At 37.9% G+C, this 25812-nt stretch overlaps 1 protein-coding gene across 1 annotated transcript; it reads left to right on the top strand.

The window, feature by feature from the left end:
- Nucleotides 1-394: 394 nt before the first annotated feature.
- Nucleotides 395-19226, top strand: AMBN (ameloblastin). Its single transcript, XM_007193563.2, is given in 11 exon segments — nucleotides 395-409; nucleotides 1468-1536; nucleotides 4235-4285; nucleotides 5578-5625; nucleotides 6117-6227; nucleotides 7857-8093; nucleotides 9008-9046; nucleotides 9311-9370; nucleotides 9463-9507; nucleotides 9939-9983; nucleotides 18681-19226. Coding segments are annotated over 11 exon segments (1266 nt in total).
- The last annotated feature ends 6586 nt before the right edge of the window (nucleotides 19227-25812 follow it).

Genomic DNA, 25812 nt, shown 5'->3' with positions numbered 1-25812 from the left:
CCCTATTTTACATATATTCCCCCCCCACCCCGGCTCACCAAAACCATTGTCTTTAGAGTTTATGTTCATTATTCCTTCAGTGTCTTCTCTGCAATCGAGTTCTCTGAATAAATACAGGGGTTGAGTTACAATTAAAAATAATGAGACTCTACTGGGCCAATGTCCTTGCATGAAATAAAAGGGTGTGGGCTAATTGCAGGAGCAGAGTTGTTGTGTTTTTTTCCCCCCATTTAGCTTCACTTTGATTGGTGGATTGGCACTTTAAATAAAGGTTTCAGGTCTTCCCTGAATGAGGGATACAGAGTGAGTCCCAGGCACAGTCCAGAAAAAAATTTTAATCTTCTTTTCTTAGAACTATCTTGGTTGGCATCACCAGGCCCTGAGAGCACAGTGCATGCCAGCATTGAAGGTAAAATGTGATTTTATGATTTCCATGTGATTCCTGTAAGTTCTTTTTTCCTATCTCCAGGCAGCTTTTATAAAGAGGATTTATCTTCATTTGTCACCAGAAGCTGAATAATAGCTTATTGTGAACCATTATTAGCGTGTTCCAGAGGAGACCTGCCTAATACCCTTTCAGCTAAGGAAAAAAAGACTTACCTATAGACTTTTTTTACTATTTGTGATTTTTAGTGACAGTACCTAATTTGGAAAAGTATTAGAAGTTGAGCAAATCTCTTGACTAGTCAGATTTCTGTTCATGTGAGAGTAAAGTGCCTTCTGGACTTATAGAATAAACTAAAGAGATAATTCATTTTAGAAAGAGGAAAACTCAATTTTGAGACATATTTTCCACTAATATCAAAGGAAATTAAAATATTTAGTTAATTTTTATTTTTAAAAGATAATTATTGGCATGGTTTCCTGGCTAACCTAAACATAGAATGGTATACCCTTTATATCTGCACATAAAGGTTTGTTATGAAATGACTGTTGGTTGTATTACATTTAAAATGCATTTCAAAATTTATTCTGGAGGGAAACAAAGTAAAAAATCCTGTGAATCATACTTAATAGACCAACATTTCACATAGTGGAAGGGATTTTTTTAATTCATAATTTATTTTATGAAATGAAATTAAATATTCATGGAAGTGTTCCCACATGTTCATTTAGGTGGTAGCTCCATAAAAAAAAAAAAAGTACTTAGAAATTTTTTAATTGCTTGTCAATTCATTCCAAAAACTAATAAATAAAAATCAGTTGTTTGGCAACATTTATCTGTTTTGGTTTTGTTTTGTTTTGTTTTGAACCTAGTCGTTTTGGAAGAGCAAAGAGCTCATGGATACAGTGTGTGTGTGTGAAAAAAAAAAAAACATAAAAAAATAAAATAAAATAAATAAATAAATAAATAGTAGGTTCTCATTAGTTAAAAAAAAAAAAAAAGAGCTCATGGAAATATTGTCTTTTAGCCATCCTGAAATAAAAATTCATCCGATTTGATTCGCCAATCCAACTCTGTTTCAGATCCCACTTTTCAAAATGAAGGACATGATACTGATCCTGTGCCTCCTGAAAATGAGTTCTGCAGTGCCGGTAAGTCAGTCTTCTAGAGGGTACCCTAGTAGAGACATTGCCAGGCACCAAACAACACTGAAGGAAATGGCTGAGTGTCCGTAATTGGACTCATTGGGATTAATCCAGTGGTATCCTCCTACTGAGTCAAAAGTCAGGTGCCCAGATGTCAGCCCTTATAATCCAAAAGCAGTAAGCCAAATATAAAATTTTCTTATTCAAAAAGATATTTTAAATATTCCAAAGACAACTTCTACATCTTATTCCATTCACTCAAAGTTAAAAGATGTATGTGGTCTCCAACAATGTCACAGCACAAATTTATTATCAATTACCTGCTACCATTATGAAATCGAAATGGAAAGAGGAAATTTCTCCAAAAAAGTAAAGTACGTTTTCTTCTTCATTTTTAAAAGAACAGCATTAGCCAAATTACTATGGTTACAAAACTGAGCTAAGTAATTCCATTTGAAGCTAGTAATTAACCAACAAATTTGCCTTATAGGGAGATACTATGTGACTAAGCACTGAAGTTTCTTAAATTTAAACACGCTATGCAATGGGCTACTTGTATGTTACAGTCCTGCACCTGGTACATTCTATGATATATTGAGATGATTTCATATGAATACAATCCTTTGAGCACTGAACTACCCCAGCCAATATCATGTGATTCTGTTTACATGAAGACATTATTCAGCTGCTTCATGCATTTGACCGAGCACCTGCAGTGTATCCAGCAATGTGCTGGCATCGGAGATGTGAAATTAAATGTGACGTGGTCTCTTGTCTTGAGGAGCTCACAGGTGGCCTTAAATGAGCTTTAAATGTTTAAGTTCCTTGAGACAAAGGAGTAGCCATTTGAGCTTCTTAAAGTTAAAACATTTTGAAAAAGGGGGATGAAAACTGACTACTAGGATGAAAACCTCCATTCTACAGATAAAAAGAGTTTCTTTTACATTACTCAACATGAATTTTAAATGAAAGAAAAATTAAAGCTGCCACCTTAGCTTACCTTTGTATGATACTGACATTGGGGTCACCTCAGCCATCCACCATCAGTCTAACACCTTAACACTCTTGGAACTTACAATGGTCCACACCTGTGTCAGTCATGTCCACCCTGAGCAAGAGGACAATGGCTTAAGATTGCCAACTGCCAAATCAGATGTTCTCCTCCTTTTACTTCCTCCTGGGAAAGATATCCTCTGTCTATCTACATTCATGTAAATATTGCTCATTAATTCAGGACTTGGATCAAATAGAAGCAAAGTATACTTTGTCCTGTAGTTGAATCTATCCCAGTTACCTTATTTTTGTACTGGCTAATAGGAGGAAAGAAGGCTCTACTCTCACATCCCCTCAAATTCCAAACAATTTTCTCACCACACACATACACATATCACTCTTTTAGTCTACAAAGGTAACCTCCTTCTCTACTTGGAGTATTTGCTACACATTTATAACTCCTTCCCTTCTATCCACTTGCAAAACTGAATTATTTGAAGAAATTTGCACCATGACCCAGAAGGTGGGATTTTACCTGTATAAAAATGTAGGACGTGGAGGCAAATAACATATGCTCAGAAAAATATTCCTGAACTTCCTCACAAAGGAAAAATAATCCCAATACATTTCATGGAGACTCCAAAAATACCTGTGGTTTAAATGAAGGAAGTAAGGCATTAAAACCCCTTGACTCTAGATGTAAGAATATCCAAAGAACCAAAACCCCTCAAAATCCAATTTACTCTAATTGTTACTCTTCTCTTCCATTCTCTGGTTTTTTTCCCCACTTGTATTCATGCATATTAATAAGGATTGGCTTAGAAAGGAAAATATCTTACAGTTTAAAAACCTAGCTGTAAATATAGCTATATTTTTTAACAACTTTTAAATGAACACAATAAGTATAATAGTACTTGGTACTAGAATACCTTTTATTTCAGAAAAAATGCCTTTGATATGATCCCAAAAATATAAACACAGATCAACAGGTTTATACATAAAATAATCTTTCACAATAAAAATAAAAACAAAAAAAGAAGAAAAAAAAATTTTAAATAATAATCTTTCACTAAAGATGATGGAGGATTTGTTGAAGCCCTTTGAATCGGAGGCAAGTTAGGTTTTACACATGGTTTTGCCGAATGCCGTGATCCCACACCACATTCCACAAACCAGGTATGTAGATTTGTCAAACACACAAGAAAACTGAGTTTGAGTTTGTTCCCTTTGCTTTTCTATGTGATAATATCTAAGTTGAGTTATTAGTTTTCTATTTTGTTTCTTTTACTTCTCATCTGTTTTCAACGTAACTTTCAAACTAAGTCAAATTTTGCTTTTAAAGCAATATAGCATTAAGATGTAGATAAAGGGTAGATGATTCATGTGGGAGCAAAATTATTAAATATTAGGAATTCCCTGGCGGTCCAGTGGTTAGGATTCCATGCTTTCACTGCCAAGGGCCTGGCTTCAGTCCCTGGTCAGGGAACTAGGATCCCACAAGCCGTGCGGTGCAGCCAAAAAAAAAAATTTTTAATATTATGTTAATACTCCAAACAATTTAAGTTCTTCTTCATTCTACCCAAAAGCTCAAGTCATTTGGGTAATAAACCAATATTAGCTGGCCCTTATGTATACGTGTGGCTTTCTATTTTCAGTGTGTAAGGAAGTTTCTCATCAAAGAAAATTCAAAATTATTCTTATTTCCATTTAGGTGTTTCCTCAGCAACCTGGGACACCAGGCATGGCTAGTTTGAGCCTTGAGGTATGTATTGTCAGAGTATTTACATATAATCTTTACATTGGTATGTTCTTGATAAGAGAGAAATACATGGGATGTTTCTCAGTTTTCCTGGCCAGAAGTCAGTGGCTGTCCTCCTGCTCAGTTCTAGAGAAGTTTGTGACATTTATTAGAGCCCCATCTTATAATTTTACTGCAATTTTAAATTTTCAGTTGTTTTGGTCTTTAGAACATCATCTGTGTGTGATCAAAGCAATACTAATATTTAACACCTAATACATATTATATATACATTAATTGAAACACATTATTCTGAAGTCACAAATGGCTTATACTTAGTTCCTTCTCTGTATAGCATATGATAAAGTTCCCATGAGGAAAGTTTATCTTACAAAATGTAATTGTTTATGAGGACTGTAAATAGCATTAACACTGTACTATAGTGCCTCCTGCAGAGCCTCTGTCTGTCTTATTGCAGTTCTTATACCTAACATATACTCTGTCTAGAAAACCCCAGCGAAATAGAAATGTTTCAGATATCAGTAAAAAATATAAACAGTTATGAATAGAAAAATATTTATGAGATTACAAATTTTTTACAAGGTCTTGCAAAATTTATTTATATCATGACAGTCTGAGGGCAATCGATACTTTGTGCTAGAAGCTTATTTCACAATGAAGCTAATTTCACTGAGTTTTTTTTTTTTTTTCTTACTTTCTAGCTTAAACTCAACTCAAAGCACTCTAAACCTCTTCCCAGGAAAAATGAAATTGACTTTCACTTGAATTGGCAGCATTCGTGACCATCTATCTAGATACTTACCATTTTCCCCAGTGTTTTTTATATTTATTATTTTGAGAACTTTTATTTGGGAAGAAGGTAGGGTTGTTTTGTTTTAATTTGTTTGGTTTGTTTGCCTGTTTTTTCAAATTCCTCTTCGGGCTGGATTTGTAAAAGGCAAAGTAAGTTAAAAGGGGGAAAAAAGAGTCAATGAGACAATGTCCTCGTGATTATATTTATATTTCAATTCAGTGAGCTATTTTCCCATGTTTCAATATGACCTCCACTTAAATGATATTTTTTCTTTTAATTAATGATGAAAAGCAAGCTCACTATTTTAATAGCAGCGATAACAACAATGGCAGAACCACATTTAACATTTCCACTTTTTAGTGATGATTTGTGTCTCTTATTTTATTCAAATTGACCCACCCCAAACTTTGTACTAATACTACCATATGTTGAAAATCAATTGTGTCATAAACAAAAAGAACATATGTGACAAACACTAACCCACTTTTTTTTTTCTTGATAGACAATGAGACAGTTGGGAAGTTTGCAGGGATTAAACATGCTTTCTCAGGTAACCTTATTTTCAAATAATTCTTATTGCAAATATTCATGGTGTTGGTGGTAGTGATATTAGCAACAGCACTGTAATTCATAAAATTTGTTTGTGAATAAACAATATCCTAAATACTGAAAAAGCAAATGAGTAATTGAGATAACCTAAAACAAAATAAATACCTAGGACGGGATGGTAGGAGAAAATAAAAATAATGTTGAATTTTCTTCAGTAAGAAAACAATTCTTTTTTGTATTATTAATTTTATTATACAGCCCAAAATACGAATGCTTAAAAAAGCAAAATCTCAAAGCAGTTTATGGGAATATGTCAGACTGGCTCAGAATAAAAAGCAAGTCTATTGGAAGACTTAACCTAGCCACATTAAATTAACCAATAACACTCTTACTTTTGCTATTTCTACACTTACTGTGGATTTTTTAGAAAATGTAAACCAAGTTTAAGAAAACACTGAAATATAAGCATACTTTTTTTCTCCATGTCTTTAGTATTCAAGATTTGGCTTTGGGAAGTAATTTAATTCTTTGTGGATGCATGGTCTCCTCCCACCACATTCCTCTTTCCCATGGAGGAGACCAAGGGAACATGAAACTCAACAGGTAAGTTAATTGCATCAATGTGTCTGAAACTTCAAGCTTTAAAATATTCCCCTGCTTGCCTTCTCTAAGTTGTCATATAGTAACCACAGACAGGTAACAGTAATGAATAAAAAATTTTCCAAATAACAATAAATCAAAACCTATAACTGTTTTTAGTACTTAGGAAAATTTAAAATAAAATGGTCCAAATTTTCAACCCATTTGTATATTTACTTCAAATAAGAAGATATGGCTTCTAAAATATAGAGACCTATGTTAAAGATATGAACAATAACAATAAATAAACTAGCTTGAAAATGAAAGCAGGCTATATCCTGGAAAATTCTGACTTTAGTCAAGATTCCTTAAATAATTACTAAAAGACACATTTTAAATGATGCCAAACATTCCTAGTTAAAACATCATAAACCCTAAGCAATTAATAAATACATCAATCAGTCAATCATTATTTACTAGATGCCTAACAAATACATAAACCAAACAGTAGATTGGAAATGAAAGTAAAGGCGTTTAAGAATGACTCCAAAGCTTACAAAATTTCACATCTGATTAGGGGATAAGACAAGACAACATATTACAAGGTGCTATGTCGTGAGGTATAAGTAATGAATGAGGTACAAGTAATGAAAGCCCAGGAGTTTAGAGATGAGCAATGGTTGAAGAGATGAAGCACAGCCAGATTGTTGTGAGACTTCTTTTTTGTTTGTTTTTTGTTTTGTTTTGTTTTAACATCTTTATTGGAGTATAATTGCTTTACAATGGTGTGTTAGTTTCTGCTTTATAACAAAGTGAATCAGCTATACATATACATATATCCCCATATCTCCTCCCTCTTGCGTCTCTCTCCCATCCTCCCTATCCCACCCCTCTAGGTGTGAGACTTCTAAGCCACTTTGAGGAGCTTGCAAACAATTTAAAAATAATAGGGAGCTGTTCACAACAGGTAATTTCAAAGAGGAGCAACAAAACATGGTTGTTTTAACAGGAACTTTTGATTCCAGATGGTTTTCCATAACAAGCAGCATTACTCACCAAGCCACATTTAGTGGGACAGTAAATTATGTTAATGGTGATTCTCTCTCCACTTGATTGTTTCCACAATGAACTCATGATGTAAGAATTTGATTGGTATTTTATTTAATTACCCTTTCTCCTTTCATTAACTCAAAAAATATATTATCTAACCTGTGCCAGTCACTTATTAGGACCTATGTTAAGTCCTGGGGCTATAAAGATAAATAAGACATATTATTCTCTGTCAGCTGACCAAGGGACAAAGCTTTATCACGAGTAATTGTAATCCAGTGAGAAAGTGTTAAAATAGAGATACAGAGAGGCAGCTGTGGGAACCCAGAGGACGAAACGGCTCAGTCTACCCAGAAGTTCATATAGCTTTCCATCTTCACGCGCAGTGGTAGCCCCAAAGGAAGTAGGGGAGGTAAACACCTACCAGACTGCCCCCAAAAACATTGACTTTAAGTGAATCAATGCTTCCTATGGAACACATCTTCAAGACAAGTCTCCTAGACTCTATTCCAAGTAGAAAGTTCCCCAAGCCCTTTTGCTTTGTCAGACACCACAGTTCAGTGAGCCATCGCTTCCTGACGCTCCTTTCAAATTTCTCTGCAGTATGAATATTCTTTGCCTGTGCATCCCCCACCTCTCCCATCGCAGCCATCCCTGCAGCCTCCACAGCCAGGACAGAAACCTTTCCTCCAGCCCAGCGTTGTAACCTCCGTCCCGAACACAGTCCAGAAGGGAATACCTCAGCCTCCGATTTACCCGGGGCATCCGCCCTTGCAGCAATCAGGGGGGCCAATGATTCAACAACAGGTGGTACCATCAGAAAAGCCACCGAAGACCGAGGTAATTCCCTTCTCTGAAGTCAGATCTGGATCGTCCATTAACTTAGTGAAAGAAAACCGATTTGCAGAGCACATTTAAATAATCAGAGCTTTGGGCATAATGCACAAAAATACAAATATGTTTTCAAGCAATTGACATATCTGGGAGTAGAATATAAATATCCATTCCTGCCCTTTGCCATCTGAGATGGGGCATGGATTCTAAAAGATCCTGTTCCTGTAAAATTGGTTTCTTAGTTACAAAAGATGAAAGCTTTCAGGGGAAATAGGACAGCCCAGAGAAGTCCAGCCTTCTTATCATCAGGCTCTTTTTTCAGTGTTGGAAGGACTGAGAAGAGTGATTGATCCCTCAGCATTGCAAATAGTATTTTTGCATTATTATTTCTCTATCTGGTAATCGAGAAGACAATCAAGCAAAAGTATCATGTAATAATATCGAGAAAAGAGCAATGGACAGAAAAGGAAGGTATCATGTAACTAGTATGCTGCAGGCATTTAACATCCCCACATATCATCCTGACTCCAATCCTATAAAGATAGATATTATCATCCTTTTTTAAAAAGACAGATTTTAAGAGGTTATAAAATTTTCCCAGTATTACACAAAAATTAAGTGGCACAGCCAGCATTCAAACCAATCTGGCATGCTCTGATTCCAAAATTCATTACTTTCTATTCTGCAAAACAAAGCAAACTCATGACAGACATGCCCCATCTCCCCTCTGTGCACTTGAGTCATGTCAGTAAAGGGCAACTGTAATCTCTTTGGTTGTACCCTCGGAGACAAAATGAAAGTAAAAACAAGGAAATTCATTCTAGATTGTTTTATCATAATCGTAAATAAGATAAGAACGTTTTAAGTTCACTTCGTCTATTCTAATTGTTCAGTAATTTTAATATTTATCTGTAATGCAGTTGCCAGGAATGGATTTTGCTGATCCACAAGATCCATCGGTAAGTACAAATCTCAGTAAGACACTTTCTTGGGAAATACATCTCTATACTTCAAGAAAGGAGAGTAAAAAATTTTAATTGCCCCATTTATCCATAAATATGAAATATAACTGGTTCCTTTGTTTGCTTAAGTATTAAATACTTGTTTATCATAGTAATCCATCTGAACATATGTTTCATATAACTCCTAGAAATGGCCATAATGGGAGGTTTGCCTGTGTTATAGCAAATATGAATTGTTTATTCTCTTTCTACCACTTAAAGATGTTTCCAATAGCCCGTTTGATATCTCAGGGACCAATGCCACAAAATAAACCACCTCCAGTAAGTTTTTTTAATACCACTTCTCTGTGATTTACTTAAAAGTTTTTCTCTTGGGAAATGCATTTTGTGATGATTATTGTATTTATATTTAGCTTTATCCAGGAATATTTTACATGTCCTACGGAGCGAATCAATTGGTAAGTCTTTATCCTATAAAAAGTATCATTTTAATTAAATGTTATCTTAAGAGATAATATTATAAAATCCAGGCCTCAAACAATAGATTCCATATTCTCTGAATGCCTAAGTCAGCAACTGAAATGGCAAGGAGGCACACTTCCTATTTGGATAATTCTGGCCAGGCATACAAACACACACACACACACACACACACACACACACACACACAGTGGCATTAAAGAAAAGGTAAATTTTCTATCTTAATTATCCAAATTGGCTACATTTATTTAATAATAACTCATCTCTCCACTTTACCCTGCCTCTGGACACAGCATTAATATTAAGGTTTAAGGAAAGACTAAATGACTTTTAACTTTGTCTTGAGTAGTTACAAAGATAATAGGAGTCAGCTGGCTCATAATATGATGCTGTGTTTCTTTTTGAACAGAACGCTTCTGCCAGACTTGGCATCATGAGCTCAGAAGAAATGGCTGTGAGTAATGTCTTCAAAGTCTTCTTAAAATAGTGGCCAAGGGAGAACAGTCACAGATGACTGGCTGCAAGAGGTGTTGGCCCTGAATGTAGCTGAATATACAGCATGGGACTCAAGTTGTTCCACTCCAAAACCAAAAGCTTGATTCTGAAGCAGCATGCAAAGATTTCATCACATTTCCCATATAGTCATTTCTGAGTGATGACCATTCTTGCACATAGGATTTTGCCCCATTTCTTGAATATGAGAACAGGAGAAACCTCTCTTGAAAAGCCACCATTATTGAACAGCAAACGCTTTAAACCAAAAAAGATACACTTGGTTCATGAAGTTCCCGTTACTTCTCAGACCACTTAACCCCTCAAAACAACAAATTCAACAAAATAGCAAATCATTTAGACCTCAAAATTGAGAGATCAAAAAGAAAAAAAAATTGGAGATTAACCAAGATGGCGGAGTAGAAGGACGTGCTCTCACTCCCTCTTGCGAGAGCACCAGAATCACAACTGGCTGCTGGACAATCATTGACAGGAAGACCCTGGACTTCACCAAGGAGGACACCCCACGTCCAAGGACAGAGGAGAAGCCACAGTGAGACGGTAGGAGGGGCGCAATCAGAGTAAAATCAAATCCCATAACTGCTGGGTGGGTGACTCACAGACTGGAGAACACTTATACCACAGAGTCCACGCACTGGTAAAGGTTCTGAGCCCCACGTCAGGCTTCCCAACCTGGGGGTCCAGCAACAGGAGGAGGAATTCCTAGAGAATCAGACTTTGAAGTCTAGTGGGAATTGATTGCAGGACTGTGACAGGACTGGGGGAAACAGAGACCCCACTCTTGGAGGGCACACACAAAGTAATGTGTGCATCGGGACCCAGGGGAAGGAGCAGTGACCCTGGGGGAGACTGAACCAGACGTACCTGCTGGTGTTGGGGGGTCTCCTGCAGAGGCGAGTGGTGGCTCTGTTTCACCGTGGGGATAAGGACACTGGCAGCAGAGGTCCTGGGAAGTTCTCCTTGGCGTGAGCCCTCCCAGAGTCTGCCATTAACCCCACCAAAGAGCACGGGTAGGCTCCAGTGTTGGGTTGCCTCAGGCAAAACAACCAACAGGGAGGGAACCCAGCCCCACCCATCAACAGTGAAGTTGATTAAGGTTTTACTGGGCTCTGATCGCCACAGCAACAGGGAGGGAACCCAGCCCCACCCATCAACAGTCAAGTGGATTAAGGTTTTACTGAGCTCTGACCACCACAGCAACAGTCAGCTCTACCCACCACCAGAGCCTCCCATCAAGCCTCTTAGATAGCCTCAACCACCAGAGGGCAGACAACAGAAGCAAGAAAAACTACAATCCTGCAGCCTGTGGACCAAAAACCACAGTTACAGAAAGACAGAGAAGATGAAAAGGCAGAGGGCTGTGTACCAGATGAAGGAACAAGAAAAAACCCCAGAAAAACAACTAAATGAAGTGGAGATAGGCAACCTTCCAGAAAAAGAATTCAGAATAATGATAATGAAGATGATCCAGGACCTCGGAATAAGAATGGAGGCAAAGATTGAGAAGATGCAAGAAATGATTAACAAAGACCTAGAAGAATTAAAGAACAAACAAACAGAGATGACCAATACAATAACTGAAATGAAAACTACACTAGAAGGAATCAATAGCAGAATAACTGAGGCAGAAGAACGGATAAGTGACCTGGAAGACAGAATGGTGGAATTCACTGCTGCGGAACAGACTAAAGAAAAAAGAATGAAAAGAAATGAAGACAGCCTAAGAGACCTCTGGGACAACATTAAACGCAACAACATTCGCATTATAGGGGTCCCAGAAGGAGAAGAGAGAGAGAAAGGACCAGAGAAAATATTTGAAGAGATTATAATCGAAAACTTCCCTAACATGGGAAAGGAAATAGCCACCCAAGTCCAGGAAGCGCAGAGAGTCCCATACAGAATAAACCCAAGGAGAAACACGCCGAGACACATAGTAATCAAAGTGGCAAAAATTAAAGACAAAGAAAAATTATTGAAAGCAGCAAGGGAAAAACGACAAATAACATACAAGGGAACCCCCATAAGGTTAACAGCTGATTTCTCAGCAGAAACTCTGCAAGCCAGAAGGGAGTGGCATGAAATACTTAAAGTGATGAAAGGGAAGAACCTACAACCAAGATTACTCTACCCAGCAAGGATCTCATTTAGATTTGATGGAGAAATCAAAAGCTTTACAGACAAGCAAAAGCTAAGAGAATTCAGCACCACCAAACCAGCTCTACAACAAATGCTAAAGGAACTTCTCTAAGTGAGAAACACAAGAGAAGAAAAGGACCTACAAAAACAAACCCAAAACAATTAAGAAAATGGTCATAGGAACATACATATCAATAATTACCTTAAACGTGAATGGATTAAATGCCCCAACCAAAAGACATAGACTGGCTGAATGGATACAAAAACAAGACCCATATATATGCTGTCTACAAGAGACCCACTTCAGACCTAGGGACACATACAGACTGAAAGTGAGGGGATGGAAAAAGATATTCCATGCAAATGGAAATCAAAAGAAAGCTGGAGTAGCTATACTCATATCAGATAAAATAGACTTTAAAATAAAGAATGTTACAAGAGACAAGGAAGGACACTACATAATGATCCAGGGATCAATCCAAGAAGAAGATATAACAATTATAAATATATATGCACCCAACATAGGAGCACCTCAATACATAAGGCAACTGCTAACAGCTATAAAAGAGGAAATCGACAGTAACACAATCATAGTGGGGGACTTTAACACCTCACTTACACCAATGGACAGATCATCCAAAATGAAAATAAATAAGGAAACACAAGCTTTAAGTGACACAATAGACCAGATAGATTTAATTGATATATATAGGACATTCCATCCAAGAACGGCAGATTACACGTTCTTCTCAAGTGCACACGGAACATTCTCCAGGATAGATCACATCTTGGGTCACAAATCAAGCCTCAGTAAATTTAAGAAAATTGAAATCATATCAAGCATCTTTTCTGACCACAACGCTATGAGATTAGAAATGAATTACAGGGAAAAAAACGTAAAAAAGACAAACACATGGAGGCTAAACAATACGTTACTAAATAACCAAGAGATCACTGAAGGAATCAAACAGGAAATAAAAAAATACCTAGAGACAAATGACAATGAAAACACGACGACCCAAAACCTATGGGATGCAGCAAAAGCAGTTCTAAGAGGGAAGTTTATAGCTATACAAGCCTACCTAAAGAAACAAGAAAAATCTCAAGTAAACAATCTAACTTTACACCTAAAGAAACTAGAGAAAGAAGAACAAACAAAACCCAAAGTTAGCAGAAGGAAATAAATCATAAAGATCAGAGCAGAAATAAATGAAATAGAAACAAAGAAAACAATAGCAAAGATCAATAAAACTAAAAGTTGGTTCTTTGAGAAGATAAACAAAATTGATAAGCCATTAGCCAGACTCATCAAGAAAAAGAGGGAGAGGACTCAAATCAATAAAATCAGAAATGAAAAAGGAGAAGTTACAACAGACACCGCAGAAATACAAAACATCCTAAGAGACTACTACAAGCAACTTTATGCCAATAAAATGGACAACCTGGAAGAAATGGACAAATTCTTAGAAAGGTATAACCTTCCAAGACTGAATCAGGAAGAAACAGAAAATATCAACAGACCAATCACAAGTAATGAAATTGAAACTGTGATTAAAAATCTTCCCACAAACAAAAGTCCAGGACCAGATGGCTTCACAGGTGAATTCTATCAAACATTTAGAGAAGAGCTAACACCCATCCTTCTCAAACTCTTCCAAAAAATTGCAGAGGAAGGAACTCTCCCAAACTCATTCTATGAGGCCACAATCACCCTGATACCAAAACCAGACAAAGACACTACAAAAAAAGAAAATTACAGACCAATATCACTGATGAATATAGATGCAAAAATCCTCAACAAAATACTAGCAAACAGAATCCAACAACACATTAAAAGGATCATACACCACGATCAAGTGGGATTTATCCCAGGGATGCAAGGATTCTTCAATATACGCAAATCAATCAATGTGATACACCATATTAACAAATTGAAGAAGAAAAACCATATGATCATCTCAATAGATGCAGAAAAAGCTTTTGACAAAATTCAACACCCATTTATGATAAAAACTCTCCAGAAAGTGGGCATAGAGGGAACCTACCTCAACATAATAAAGGCCATATATGACAAACCCACAGCAAACATCATTCTCAATGGTGAAAAACTGAAAGCATTTCCTCTAAGATCAGGAACGAGACAAGGATGTCCACTCTCACCACTATTATTCAACATAGTTTTGGAAGTCCTAGCCACGGCAATCAGAGAAGAAAAAGAAGTAAAAGGAATACAAATTGGAAAAGAAGAAGTAAAACTGTCACTGTTTGCGGATGACATGATACTATACATAGAGAATCCTAAAACTGCCACCAGAAAACTGCTAGAGCTAATTAATGAATATGGTAAAGTTGCAGGTTACAAAATTAATGCACAGAAATCTCTTGCATTCCTATACACTAATGATGAAAAATCTGAAAGAGAAATTATGGAAACACTCCCATTTACCATTGCAACAAAAAGAATAAAATACCTAGGAATAAACCTACCTAGGGAGACAAAAGACCTGTATGCAGAAAACTATAAGACACTGATGAAAGAAATTAAAGATGATACCAACAGATGGAGAGATATACCATGTTCTTGGATTGGAAGAATCAACATGGTGAAAATGAGTATACTACCCAAAGCAATCTACAGATTCAATGCAATCCCTATCAAATTACCAATGGCATTTTTTACGGAGCTAGAACAAATCATCTTAAAATTTGTATGGAGACACAAAAGACCCCGAATAGCCAAAACAGTCTTGAGGCAAAAAAATGGAGCTGGAGGAATCAGACTCCCTGACTTCAGACTATACTACAAAGCTACAGTAATCAAGACAATATGGTACTGGCACAAAAACAGAAACATAGATCAATGGAACAAGATAGAAAGCCCAGAGATTAACCCACGCACCTATGGTCAACTAATCTATGACAAAGGAGGCAAAGATATACAATGGAGAAAAGACAGTCTCTTCAATAAGTGGTGCTGGGAAAACTGGACAGCCACATGTAAAAGAATGAAATTAGAATACTCCCTAACACCATACACAAAAATAAACTCAAAATGGATTAGAGACCTAAATATAAGACTGGACACTATAAAACTCTTAGAGGAAAACATAGGAAGAACACTCTTTGACATAAATCACAGCAACATCTTTTTCGATCCACCTCCTAGAGTAATGGAAATAAAAACAAAAATAAACAAGTGGGACCTAATGAAACTTCAAAGCTTTTGCACAGCAAAGGAAACCATAAACAAGACGAAAAGACAACCCTCAGAATGGGAGAAAATATTTGCAAATGAATCAACGGACAAAGGATTAATCTCCAAAATATATAAACAGCTCATTCAGCTCAATATCAAAGAAACAAACACCCCAATCCAAAAATGGGCAGAAGACCTAAATAGACATTTCTCCAAAGAAGACATACAGACGGCCACGAAGCACATGAAAAGATGCTCAACATCACTAATTATTAGAGAAATGCAAATCAAAACTACAATGAGGTATCACCTCACTCCTGTTAGAATGGGCATCATCAGAAAATCTACAAACAACAAATGCTGGAGAGGGTGTGGAGAAAAGGGAACCCTCTTGCACTGTTGGTGGGAATGTAAATTGATACAGCCACTATGGAGAACAATATGGAGGTTCCTTAAAAAACTAAAAATAGAATTACCATATGACCCAGCAATCCCACTACTGGGCATATACCCAGAGAAAACCGTAATTCAAAAAGACACGTGCACCCGAATGTTCATTGCAGCACTATTTACAATAGCCAGGTCATGGAAGCAACCTAAATGCCCATCAACAGACGAATGGATAAAGAAGTTGTGGTACATATATACGATGGAATATTATTCAGCCATAAAAAGGAACGAAATTGAGTCATTTGTTGAGAAGTGGATGGATCTAGAGACTGTCATACAGAGTGAAGTAAGTCAGAAAGAGAAAAACAAATATCGTATGTTAATGCATGTATGTGGAACGTAGAAAAATGGTACAGATGAGCCAGTTTGCAGGGCAGAAGTTGAGACACAGATGTAGAGAATGGACATATGGACACCAAGGGGGGAAAACTGCGATGAGGTGGGGATGGTGATGTGCTGAATTGGGCGATTGGGATTGACATGTATACACTGATGTGTATAAAACTGATGCCTAATAAGAACCTGCAGTATAAAAAAACAAACAAAACAACTAATACTAAACTTTCATTGGGTTATTTGTATGGAAATATGTTAATATAAATGTTTCAGACATTACATGAAATTTCTAAAAATCTTATATTTGTATTTGTATGGAAATATGTATGGAAATATGTTAATATAAATGTTTCAGACAGTACATGAAATTTCTAAAAATCTTGTATTTGTATGGAAATATGTATGGAAATATGTTAATATAAATGTTTCAGACATTACATGAAATTTCTAAAAATCTTATATTTGTATTTGTATGGAAATATGTATGGAAATATGTTAATATAAATGTTTCAGACATTACATGAAATTTCTAAAAATCTTATATTTGTATTTGTATGGAAATATGTATGGAAATATGTTAATATAAATGTTTCAGACATTACATGAAATTTCTAAAAATCTTATATTTGTATTTGTATGGAAATATATATGGAAATATGTTAATATAAATGTTTCAGACATTACAGGAAACGTCTAAAAATCTTATATGTTCTGGTATAATGTTATAAGTAATAATCCTAGTTATTACTTTAAAATGTATATCTCAGAAATAACTAATTTTCTTGTCAACTGCATTATTATGAACTTTCATCAAATCTTTAACCATGGTCATTTTTAAGTCTTTTGTCATTTACAGACAGTTCTGGGTGTACTCTGATGATTTTGCAAATATGTTCCTATAAAAGAGTTTCATCTTCAAGAAATTCATGGAAAAGACTCTGACAAGTACAGGTTTCTGGTAACTGACTGTACTGCTGAACTGAATGAATAAGCATTTTCAGAACTCTAATGAAAAACTGATGAACTCATAAAACTGCTAACAAAAGATCAAGATGAAAAAAAAGAAATTAATTACATGGGACTGAGTGAACTGATGAGGATGAGTATAATTTTTGTGACTTTCTGTCTGAATTAAAAAAAAAAAATCCCACAAGGACTCAGAGGAAAAGAATATACAAATCAATTTTCACTGCAAAGTAAAGGAGCTGTTACAGTGGAGGATTACTGGACTGAATGTCAATATTATGACATAGTATAAGTGTGTTTCATGTTTGGTAATTGCAATCATTGTTGCTTTTGTTGTGGTCATCCATGTACAATGCTTGGTGTCAGTCTATCTATCTCTTGTAAAAATAAAATACAGTGTGTGTGTGTGGAAAAAAAAACAAAAACAAAAAAAAAAAAAAAGAAAAAAAATTAACCAAGTTTAAAATTTGATTATTGTAAAATTCAAAGTACATTAACAATGTAAGTCAAGTGTATTCTTATTCTCTTATCATTATCTATGCATATTACAACTTTAAAATTTGAGATCAATAGACTCACACAATTGGACTTTTTTCCCTCAGAAATTTCTACGTTACATCTGTTAGAGCACAAAGCAAAACAAAGTAAAACCGTACTGAATTAACAAATCATTATCAACTACGGATCCTATCGAGTTAATAAATGCATGTAAACATGCCATCACTGAAAGAAAACTTGAATCTCAACATTATTGAGTGCCTTCTGTGAGTGAGACACATAAAAAGATCCTATGGAGGCAAGATAAATAAGATAAGATTCCTGACTATAGCTTATGAAAAACACAATAAATATAACCAAAAAATTGAAGATAGAATTTAAAATGAGGAAATGAGAATACAGATATGAAAGTTACAAAGCCCTGCACACTTGCTGTAAGAAGCCCAAGATTTGGTCCTGAAATTTTTCGCAACAAAGGAAAAAAGGACACATGGTCAGTTCTAGAATTTTAACTGTCCACAGGAAGAAAATATTTCTGTTTCTCCAGAGGGAGGGAGGGAGGGAAGAAGGAAGGAAGGAGAGAAGGAAGGAAGGAAAAAATTTTAAAGCAAAAGAAAAAAATATTACATGGGGCTTCATTCATTTTGAGGGATACTGAGAAATGATACTGACAATGTCCTCCAAAACTCTGCTCAACAAACTCAGGAATGCATCAGATTTTGTTTGTCTTATGATGGTATTGCCCTTTCCAACTGCTTATTGTTTTCTTAAAATGAAATTCAAACTACCTTTTGCCTGTAGACTTGGTTCTGCCCTACTTCGCTACTTCTTTCCCTCTTACCCTTCCGCAGGCATTCAAAGGGTCTTCATCTCCCTTTCAAAGAAGTGAGCGTCCCCACCCAGAAAAGTACAGAAGACAATTTAGTGAGAAATGTGCTTACACAAAGCTGTCAGCCAATTCTCTGTTCCTTATCAGTTTTTTATGGTTTCTCAGTGAATCTGACTGGTATAATGGCATCGTATAGTTAATAATACGTGATAAATGGTTTTTTCCAGGGAGGAAGAGGAGGCCCCATGGCCTATGGAGCCATGTTCCCGGGATTTGGAGGCACGAGGCCCAGCCTTGGAGGGATGCCCCCCAATCCAGCCATGGGCGGGGACTTTACTCTGGAATTTGACTCCCCAGTCGCTGGAACCAAAGGCCCGGAGAAGGGAGAAGGAGGTGCACAAGACCCCCCTGTGCCAGAGGCCAACCCAGCCGATCCAGAAAACCCAGCTCTCCTTTCAGAGCTAGCACCTGGTGCCCTCGGAGGGCTTCTTGCTAATTCTAAAGGCAATATCCCCAACCTAGCAAGAGGCCCTGCAGGGCAGAACAGGGGACCCCTCAGGGTCCCCCCAGCAGCCGCAGACCCACTGATGACCCCTGGATTAGCTGATGTTTATGAGACCTACGGTGCTGATGAGACCACAACTCTGGGTCTCCGGGAAGAAACCACCGTGGATTCCACAGTGACCCCTGACAGTCAGCACACATCGATGGCAGGAAACAAGGCCCAGCAGCCCCAGATTAAGCATGATTCACGGCATTTCCAAGAGCCCTGAGAGTCTTGAGATATCGGCTACTTTCTGTATGCACAAGCTCCCCAGCTTTGTCCCAATAGTCTATCTTTTTGCGAAAACACTTATTACCCTCTGCAGCAAAGGCATTAAAAGTGTTAAGCACATATTAATAAATATAAGTGGCTAGAAATAGTGTAGGTCCCCTTCTTGCTTTCATTCTCTTATTGAAATAAAATGTGTCGCCTGTCTCTGTGATTTAGAAATACTATTAATAACATCAGAGCAAGCCTAAGGGTCTCTGCATTTGAAAATCACCATTTCTTAGCTGTCTTGACATTACAGAATTTCTCTTACTAGCATGACACTGTTATATCCAGGAAATGTGACACTGCTTTGGAAATTTTTCTCTAAGTAAAGGCACATATTCTTAGAATTATAAGTTACTTCATTTAAATGTTATTAAATGGGGATTGGTGGACAATCCCTGACTGGTATTACTGGGTTTGGTATACTGGATTTAAAATTCTCATTTGTAGAGTATTTTATTTAATCTAGTAAAAGCATCTAGCTTATTTTAAATAAAAAAATTTTTCTCACTGAAACTATCAGAAATTATACGCTTATTATTTACATATATTTAAACGATTAAGAAAAGCATACTCATCCCCTGTATTTGCTACTCTTTAACCCATTTTATTCAACTCATTTTTCTTTCCTGGGAAGTTTATTGAGTATCTACCAATGTCCTAGGCACTGTGCTAGGGAGCAGTGACACAGCCCCTTCCCTCAGAGCTTTCAATAGGGATGATTGACAAGCAGACGAGCAACCACAGTAATAACAAAAACAGCCACTCTAGGCCAAGCCCAAGTACTTTACATGTATTATCTCACAACAACACTGCAAAATAGATACTCCCAAACCTGCAAACATGTGAAAGTGCTATAACAAGGCCAAGTACAGGGTATTCTGGAACCACAGAGGAGATTAGGGGCATCTCCAGCCTAAGGTTAGGAGCATAGGAGGGGATGGGAGGGATCACACAAGTTTTCTCAGAACAGTATCAAAAGCATCTGTAGAATGAGGCCTCCAAGAGGAAGAAGCACAAGAAGAGTTATGTGGGCACCATGTAAGAATTAGCTCATTTCTGTGAAATATACTATAAAAGGATAACCAGAAAATGATCATTACTTGTCACCAAAGCTAGGTATGTATCAGTCAGGGCTATTTGCCTAAATTAAGAGGTTCCAAGGCCAGATCTGAAAATTAGCCTCATCCCCAAAAAGTAGCCTCCTCCCCCATTCTCTCCACTTCCTCCCAAGTTGCCCAGCCCAGGTCTTAGGCTCCGTAGAGCTCAGATTCCCCTCCATGCCCTGTGGAGATTTTGGAGATGCAGCCAAGGAAAAGAGCCCTGAGATGCCTCCTGACCTGGGATACTTCAGGAGCCTTAACAGGACCTTGCAGCCACCTCCTATTTTCTCTCTCTCTCCAGGCAGAGCTCTGCTCACCCCCACTCCATGGGCTGGAGCAGAAGGAGGATGCAGGAGATTCAAATTCAGTTTTTGTCCCATAGTGGCTCTGGCAAAGGTGCAAGGGTAACAGAATGACTGCCATGGTAGCCAGCAGATGCCCACTGAGACCCACCTTAGCACTCCAGACAGTCTCCTAAAAAAGCAATACGGGGACTTCCCTGGCAGTCCAGTAGTTAGGACTTCGCCTTCCAATGCAAGGAGTGCGGGTTTGATCCCTGGTCGAGGAGCTAAGATCCCACATGCCTCGGGGCCAAAAACAAAACCTAAAACAGAAGCAGTATTGTAACAAATTCAATAAAGACTTTAAAAATGGTCCACATCAAAAAAAAAAAAAAAAGCAGTATGGTAAAAGACATAGAGATATGGGTTCGAACCTTGACATCACATCTAATCATCTATGAGTCTTTGGAAGTAAGACTTAATCTCTCTGCTCCTGTGTTTTCATTTCCATAATGGAGCTACAACCCAACTCACCTCACAAGGTTGTTGTGAGAACTAAATGAGATAAAGTATACAGATAAAATTGCTAAATCATAGTAGTTTCCTTCTTTTCCTACTGATCATTTTCATAAGGAGAACCAAGCAAAACAGCAGCAGTAACAGTGGAGAAATGGAATTTTCCCATTATCTGATGAAATTGTGCTTTTCCATTCACACTTCCACACACTACCCTTTTCATCCTTCTTTGTAATTCAGAGCGTACATTTATGAGCTCACATACGCTGGTTTCTCTGAAGAATGTTGTCCTATAAAGGGCTCAAAGTTGGTCTCTGCTATTGGCAGGCTGGGCACTTAATTGTGTTAATAGTTAGATCAACTTTGACAAGGTGGGATACCAAGTTGTTGATACCCTGCCACCATAGCCACTTCAAACACCAGTCCATGAGCAAACACCAAGGTGGCCAGGGAAAGAGGCTAAATGTCGCCCACAGGAGAAGCCATCTTAATTATTGAGAATTTCTTCTACTATGGCTTCCCTCTACCAGAAATTTACATGAGAAATGAATATTTTCCTACTGTATCCCATCCTGAAGCCTCTATTTAAATAGCCTGCCTTCTAGACTGCCTTATTAGTAATCTTCCAATCTTGTTCTTTCCAAGTCCTTGACCAGCTGACCAATCTGGTGTTGCCCCTGAGTTTGTATAGATCTATATCTCAGGCCATTTGTCCTTCCACACAAAATAGACAAACTAAAATTCTGCCCACTCAGTGGGGTTGTGGTGCATTAACTGTGCACTTCCAGCTGATACCTGAGTACAGAAATCCATGAACCACACACACACTCTTTCCTCTCCATTAATTGATCAGAAATAAGGTAGTCATATAATTGATTCTCCAAACTAGGATACTTTGATAATGAAAAGTGGTGTCATGAATGATGAATGAACGTCAGACAACAGGTGTAAACCAGTACGACCTAGGGCAAACCTGGACATCTGGTTATTCTAGTCATATGGAACTCCCCGTGAAGCCAAATGTGTGGATTGAGGGAAAGCCATCAAAGTTATAAAGAGGAACCTGAGCCTGTTGCTTAGGCAAGTTACTTGATGCCTCCAGACCTGCTAAAGCCTGATCATTTTCACTTACAATGGAATGCTGCTGTTTATACTATTTTATGGTTCAGTGGATCATAAATCACCTAGTTCAAGATGGGTAACTCAAATAGCATAATCACTTGGCATCCCAAAATCAGCATATTGTGTCTATTAGGGTCCAGTAGCAAGATAAGAACTTCTTTTCACAAGGAGAACCCTAAGGTTCCGTGCTCTTATTCTCCTGTCAGGACTTGTCAGAGGTCCACAGATACTTCCATAATGCCAAAGTGACAGGGAAGCTTATGCTACAACATGTACCCCTCTCTTGACCTAAGTCCCACTCAAAACTGGCAGCCTTTCAAGTTATACACTAGGTGGTATATGTTGTCTTCAGAACACAAAGAAATCCAAAAGCATTGTGCTTCTCTCTTCTTGTAGGGTGGTGCAAGCTGCTGCAACTTGCCTTTCACTTTAGTTATCTTGACATGCCCCAGACTACTAGACCTCTAGAAATGTCAGGAGCCCCATAAACTTTTGCAGTATTTATCTTCCACCCTCTGGCTTGCTACTTCATGCTAATCAAAACCTGTTGCATTGTGCCTTCAATGTAATGGATTGGCATGATTTCCTGTGGGATTTGAAGATGATCAAGGACCCTCAGGACTATCTTATGACAAATTGCAAGAGAGGTGACACAGTCCTGGGGCAAAACAGTTTAAGTTTGTATTGTCCCTGCCCTTTAAAAGCAAACTGCTGGGCTTCCCTGGTGGCGCAGTGGTTGAGAATCTGCCTGCCAATGCAGGGGACACGGGTTCGAGCCCTGGTCTGGGAAGATCCCACATGCTGCGGACCAACTAGGCCCGTGAGCCACAATTACTGAGCCTGCGCGTCTGGAGCCTGTGCTCTGCAACAAGAGAGGCCGCGATAGTGAGAGGCCCGCGCACCGTGATGAAGAGTGGCCCCCACTTGCCACAACCAGAGAAAGCCCTCGCATAGAAATGAAGACCCAACACAGCCAAAAATAAATAAATAAATAAAATAAAATAAAAAAAAAAGCAAACTTCTTCTGATTTTTCTTACTGAATGGAATAGGAAGAAAGCATCTGTCAGATCAATAACTACATACGAAGTGCCATGGACTATACTGATTTGTTCCAATAAAGCTACCACATCTAGAACTATAGCTACCACTGGCATCACCACCTGATTGATTTTGCAATAATCCACTGTGTCCCCATGACCCATATAGCATTTGCATCAGCCAAACAAGTGAGTTAAGTGGGGATGGTAGGTCATCTCCCAAGCCTTCAGTGGTGACACTAATCTCTGTAGTTCCCCCTATAGGTTTTACCATCTTGTTGAGGGATTAAAGAAAGGAATACAGTTCTAGGAGCTTCCTTCCACTTGGCCCTTCCTACCATTATAGCTTTCATTCCACTGGGGTAGGAATCAATGTGGAATGCTGCCAATTGTTAGGCATATCTATTCTGACTATATATTCTGGGACTGAGGATATAACCACGAGATAGAGTCATTGGGCCACAGTTAGATGGATGTGGACCAAGATTCCATCACTCATCTGACTTCTATAAGCTTTAATTGGTAAACTATGAGGATTTTCAGGTTCATAACCACTATCTAATAACCTCCAGAAAGTTTGGGTATTTCTCTTCCCTCACTCCACCCTACACAGTCACCACAGTAAACTGCTTCAAGTCTTTCCAGAGAAGACCTAAGGAAACTTCCATAATATACATATGTGGTCTTTCTCACAGGGACGTCATCTCCCCTCAGCTAAGGGGCTCTAGGTCTGAGAACTAGATAAGAGACTGTGAATTCCACTGTGGTGACTTGAGTTAGGTTCGGTGAACCTAGAACCTTTTTTTTTTTTAACATCTTTATTGGAGTATAATTGTTTTACAGTGGTGTGTTATTTCTGCTGTATAACAAAGTGAATCAGCTATACGTATACATATACCCCTATATCCCTTCCCTCTTGCATCTCCCTCCCACCCTCCCTATCCCACCCCTCTAGGTGGTCACAAAGCACCGAGCTGATCTCCCTGTGCCATGTGGCTGCTTCCCACTAGCTATCTATTTTACATTTGGTAGTGTATATATGTCCATGCCACTCTCTCACTTCAACCCAGCTTACCCTTCCCCCTCCCCGTGTCCTCAAGTCCATTCTCTACGTCTGCGTCTTTATTTCTGTCCTGCCCCTAGTGAACCTAGAATCTTTTTATCTTTTTATGTCAAGCAGCACCTTAACAGGATGTCCATCTACTGTTTTCTAGAGACCATGATCTACTAGTCATCACCACAGATCCCTGTAGGTCAAAGCACCCTGACTACCATTCCATCTGGTGGCTTATTGTATCCTCCTTGTCTCTGAGAGATAAGCATCACCACCTGGCCTCTATTATTTCAGAATTCTATGTTTCCCGTTGATATTCCAAAGCAGCAGCCCCCATCATCTTATCTGACCTACAGAGGATAAAACCACAGAGCTCTTCATAATGCCTTAGTCAAGGAACTAGGCCGTTCTGGGAGGAGAAGGGTTGGGAGTGAATCTGGAATGGTAAACATAATAGATCCATTATGCCAATGTGTCTCAACTGTCACGCCTGCCATCAGTGTAAAGGCAATAATTTTGAAGTAGTACATAAATAACCATACTTTACTTACATCAAGTGATGATGGTTTTCCATTTACAGATGTAAAAATGAGGTTCCTTTTAAACTAAATTTTATTTTTTTTTAAGTGTTAAAATTTTTCAAATTAAGTAAACAGTACAGATTAGGGTAGGATATGGCAACAATCACAAAGGCAGTAGTACATAAATGACTACGTATATGAATAAAGTTTGGGAAAACACTAACATAATTCAATCTTCTCATTTATGGGTGAGGAGTCTAATGCCCAGAAAAATAATGTCTTTTTTCAAATTCTACTTGCCGTTAATAGCTGAAAAATGCAGGCCTTCAGATTTCCCATTCAGCGCTCTCACACAGACCCTCCACAGCAGTCAAGCATCCACTTGAGAATCAAATGAAAGCTATGAATCATCTTTCCTAGTATTCATAAAATTCTGCCTACAATTTCAGTGATTACTCAGACAACCTAAAGTCTAATCATTCAAATACCTACCAGTATATGGTATTGTACGACTTGAGGCAAATATTCAAACTGACCCTGACTCACAGTCCGAATTTTTCAGAACTTGAAAATACTCTCTTCAGGAAAACAAGTCTCCAACTCATGACAGCTTTGAATTCCTAGGCGCGTTCCGCTTCCATCCAAATCTGCAGCTCGCACTGAAAGGTCGGCTCGTATGGGCTGCATGTGACTATCAGTCAAAGGACATCAACACAAAGGCTGGGCTGCATTTTGCAAAGAGGGGCACCAAACCCAAAGTTTAGACAGTTCCTTTCTTCCATAAACACTAGAGACTAGGGGGAAAGTAGGAGTACCGGCAACCACACTCTGCAGAAGCCAGACGCTAGAAACAGAACTCCCAGCTTTGAGAAATGATCATTATGAAGCTGTTTGTCAGCATACCTTT

This window comes from Balaenoptera acutorostrata, chromosome 5, assembly GCF_949987535.1.
Source record: "Balaenoptera acutorostrata chromosome 5, mBalAcu1.1, whole genome shotgun sequence".
NCBI classification, from domain to species: domain Eukaryota; kingdom Metazoa; phylum Chordata; class Mammalia; order Artiodactyla; family Balaenopteridae; genus Balaenoptera; species Balaenoptera acutorostrata.
This window is presented reverse-complemented; position numbering and strand designations above follow the sequence as displayed.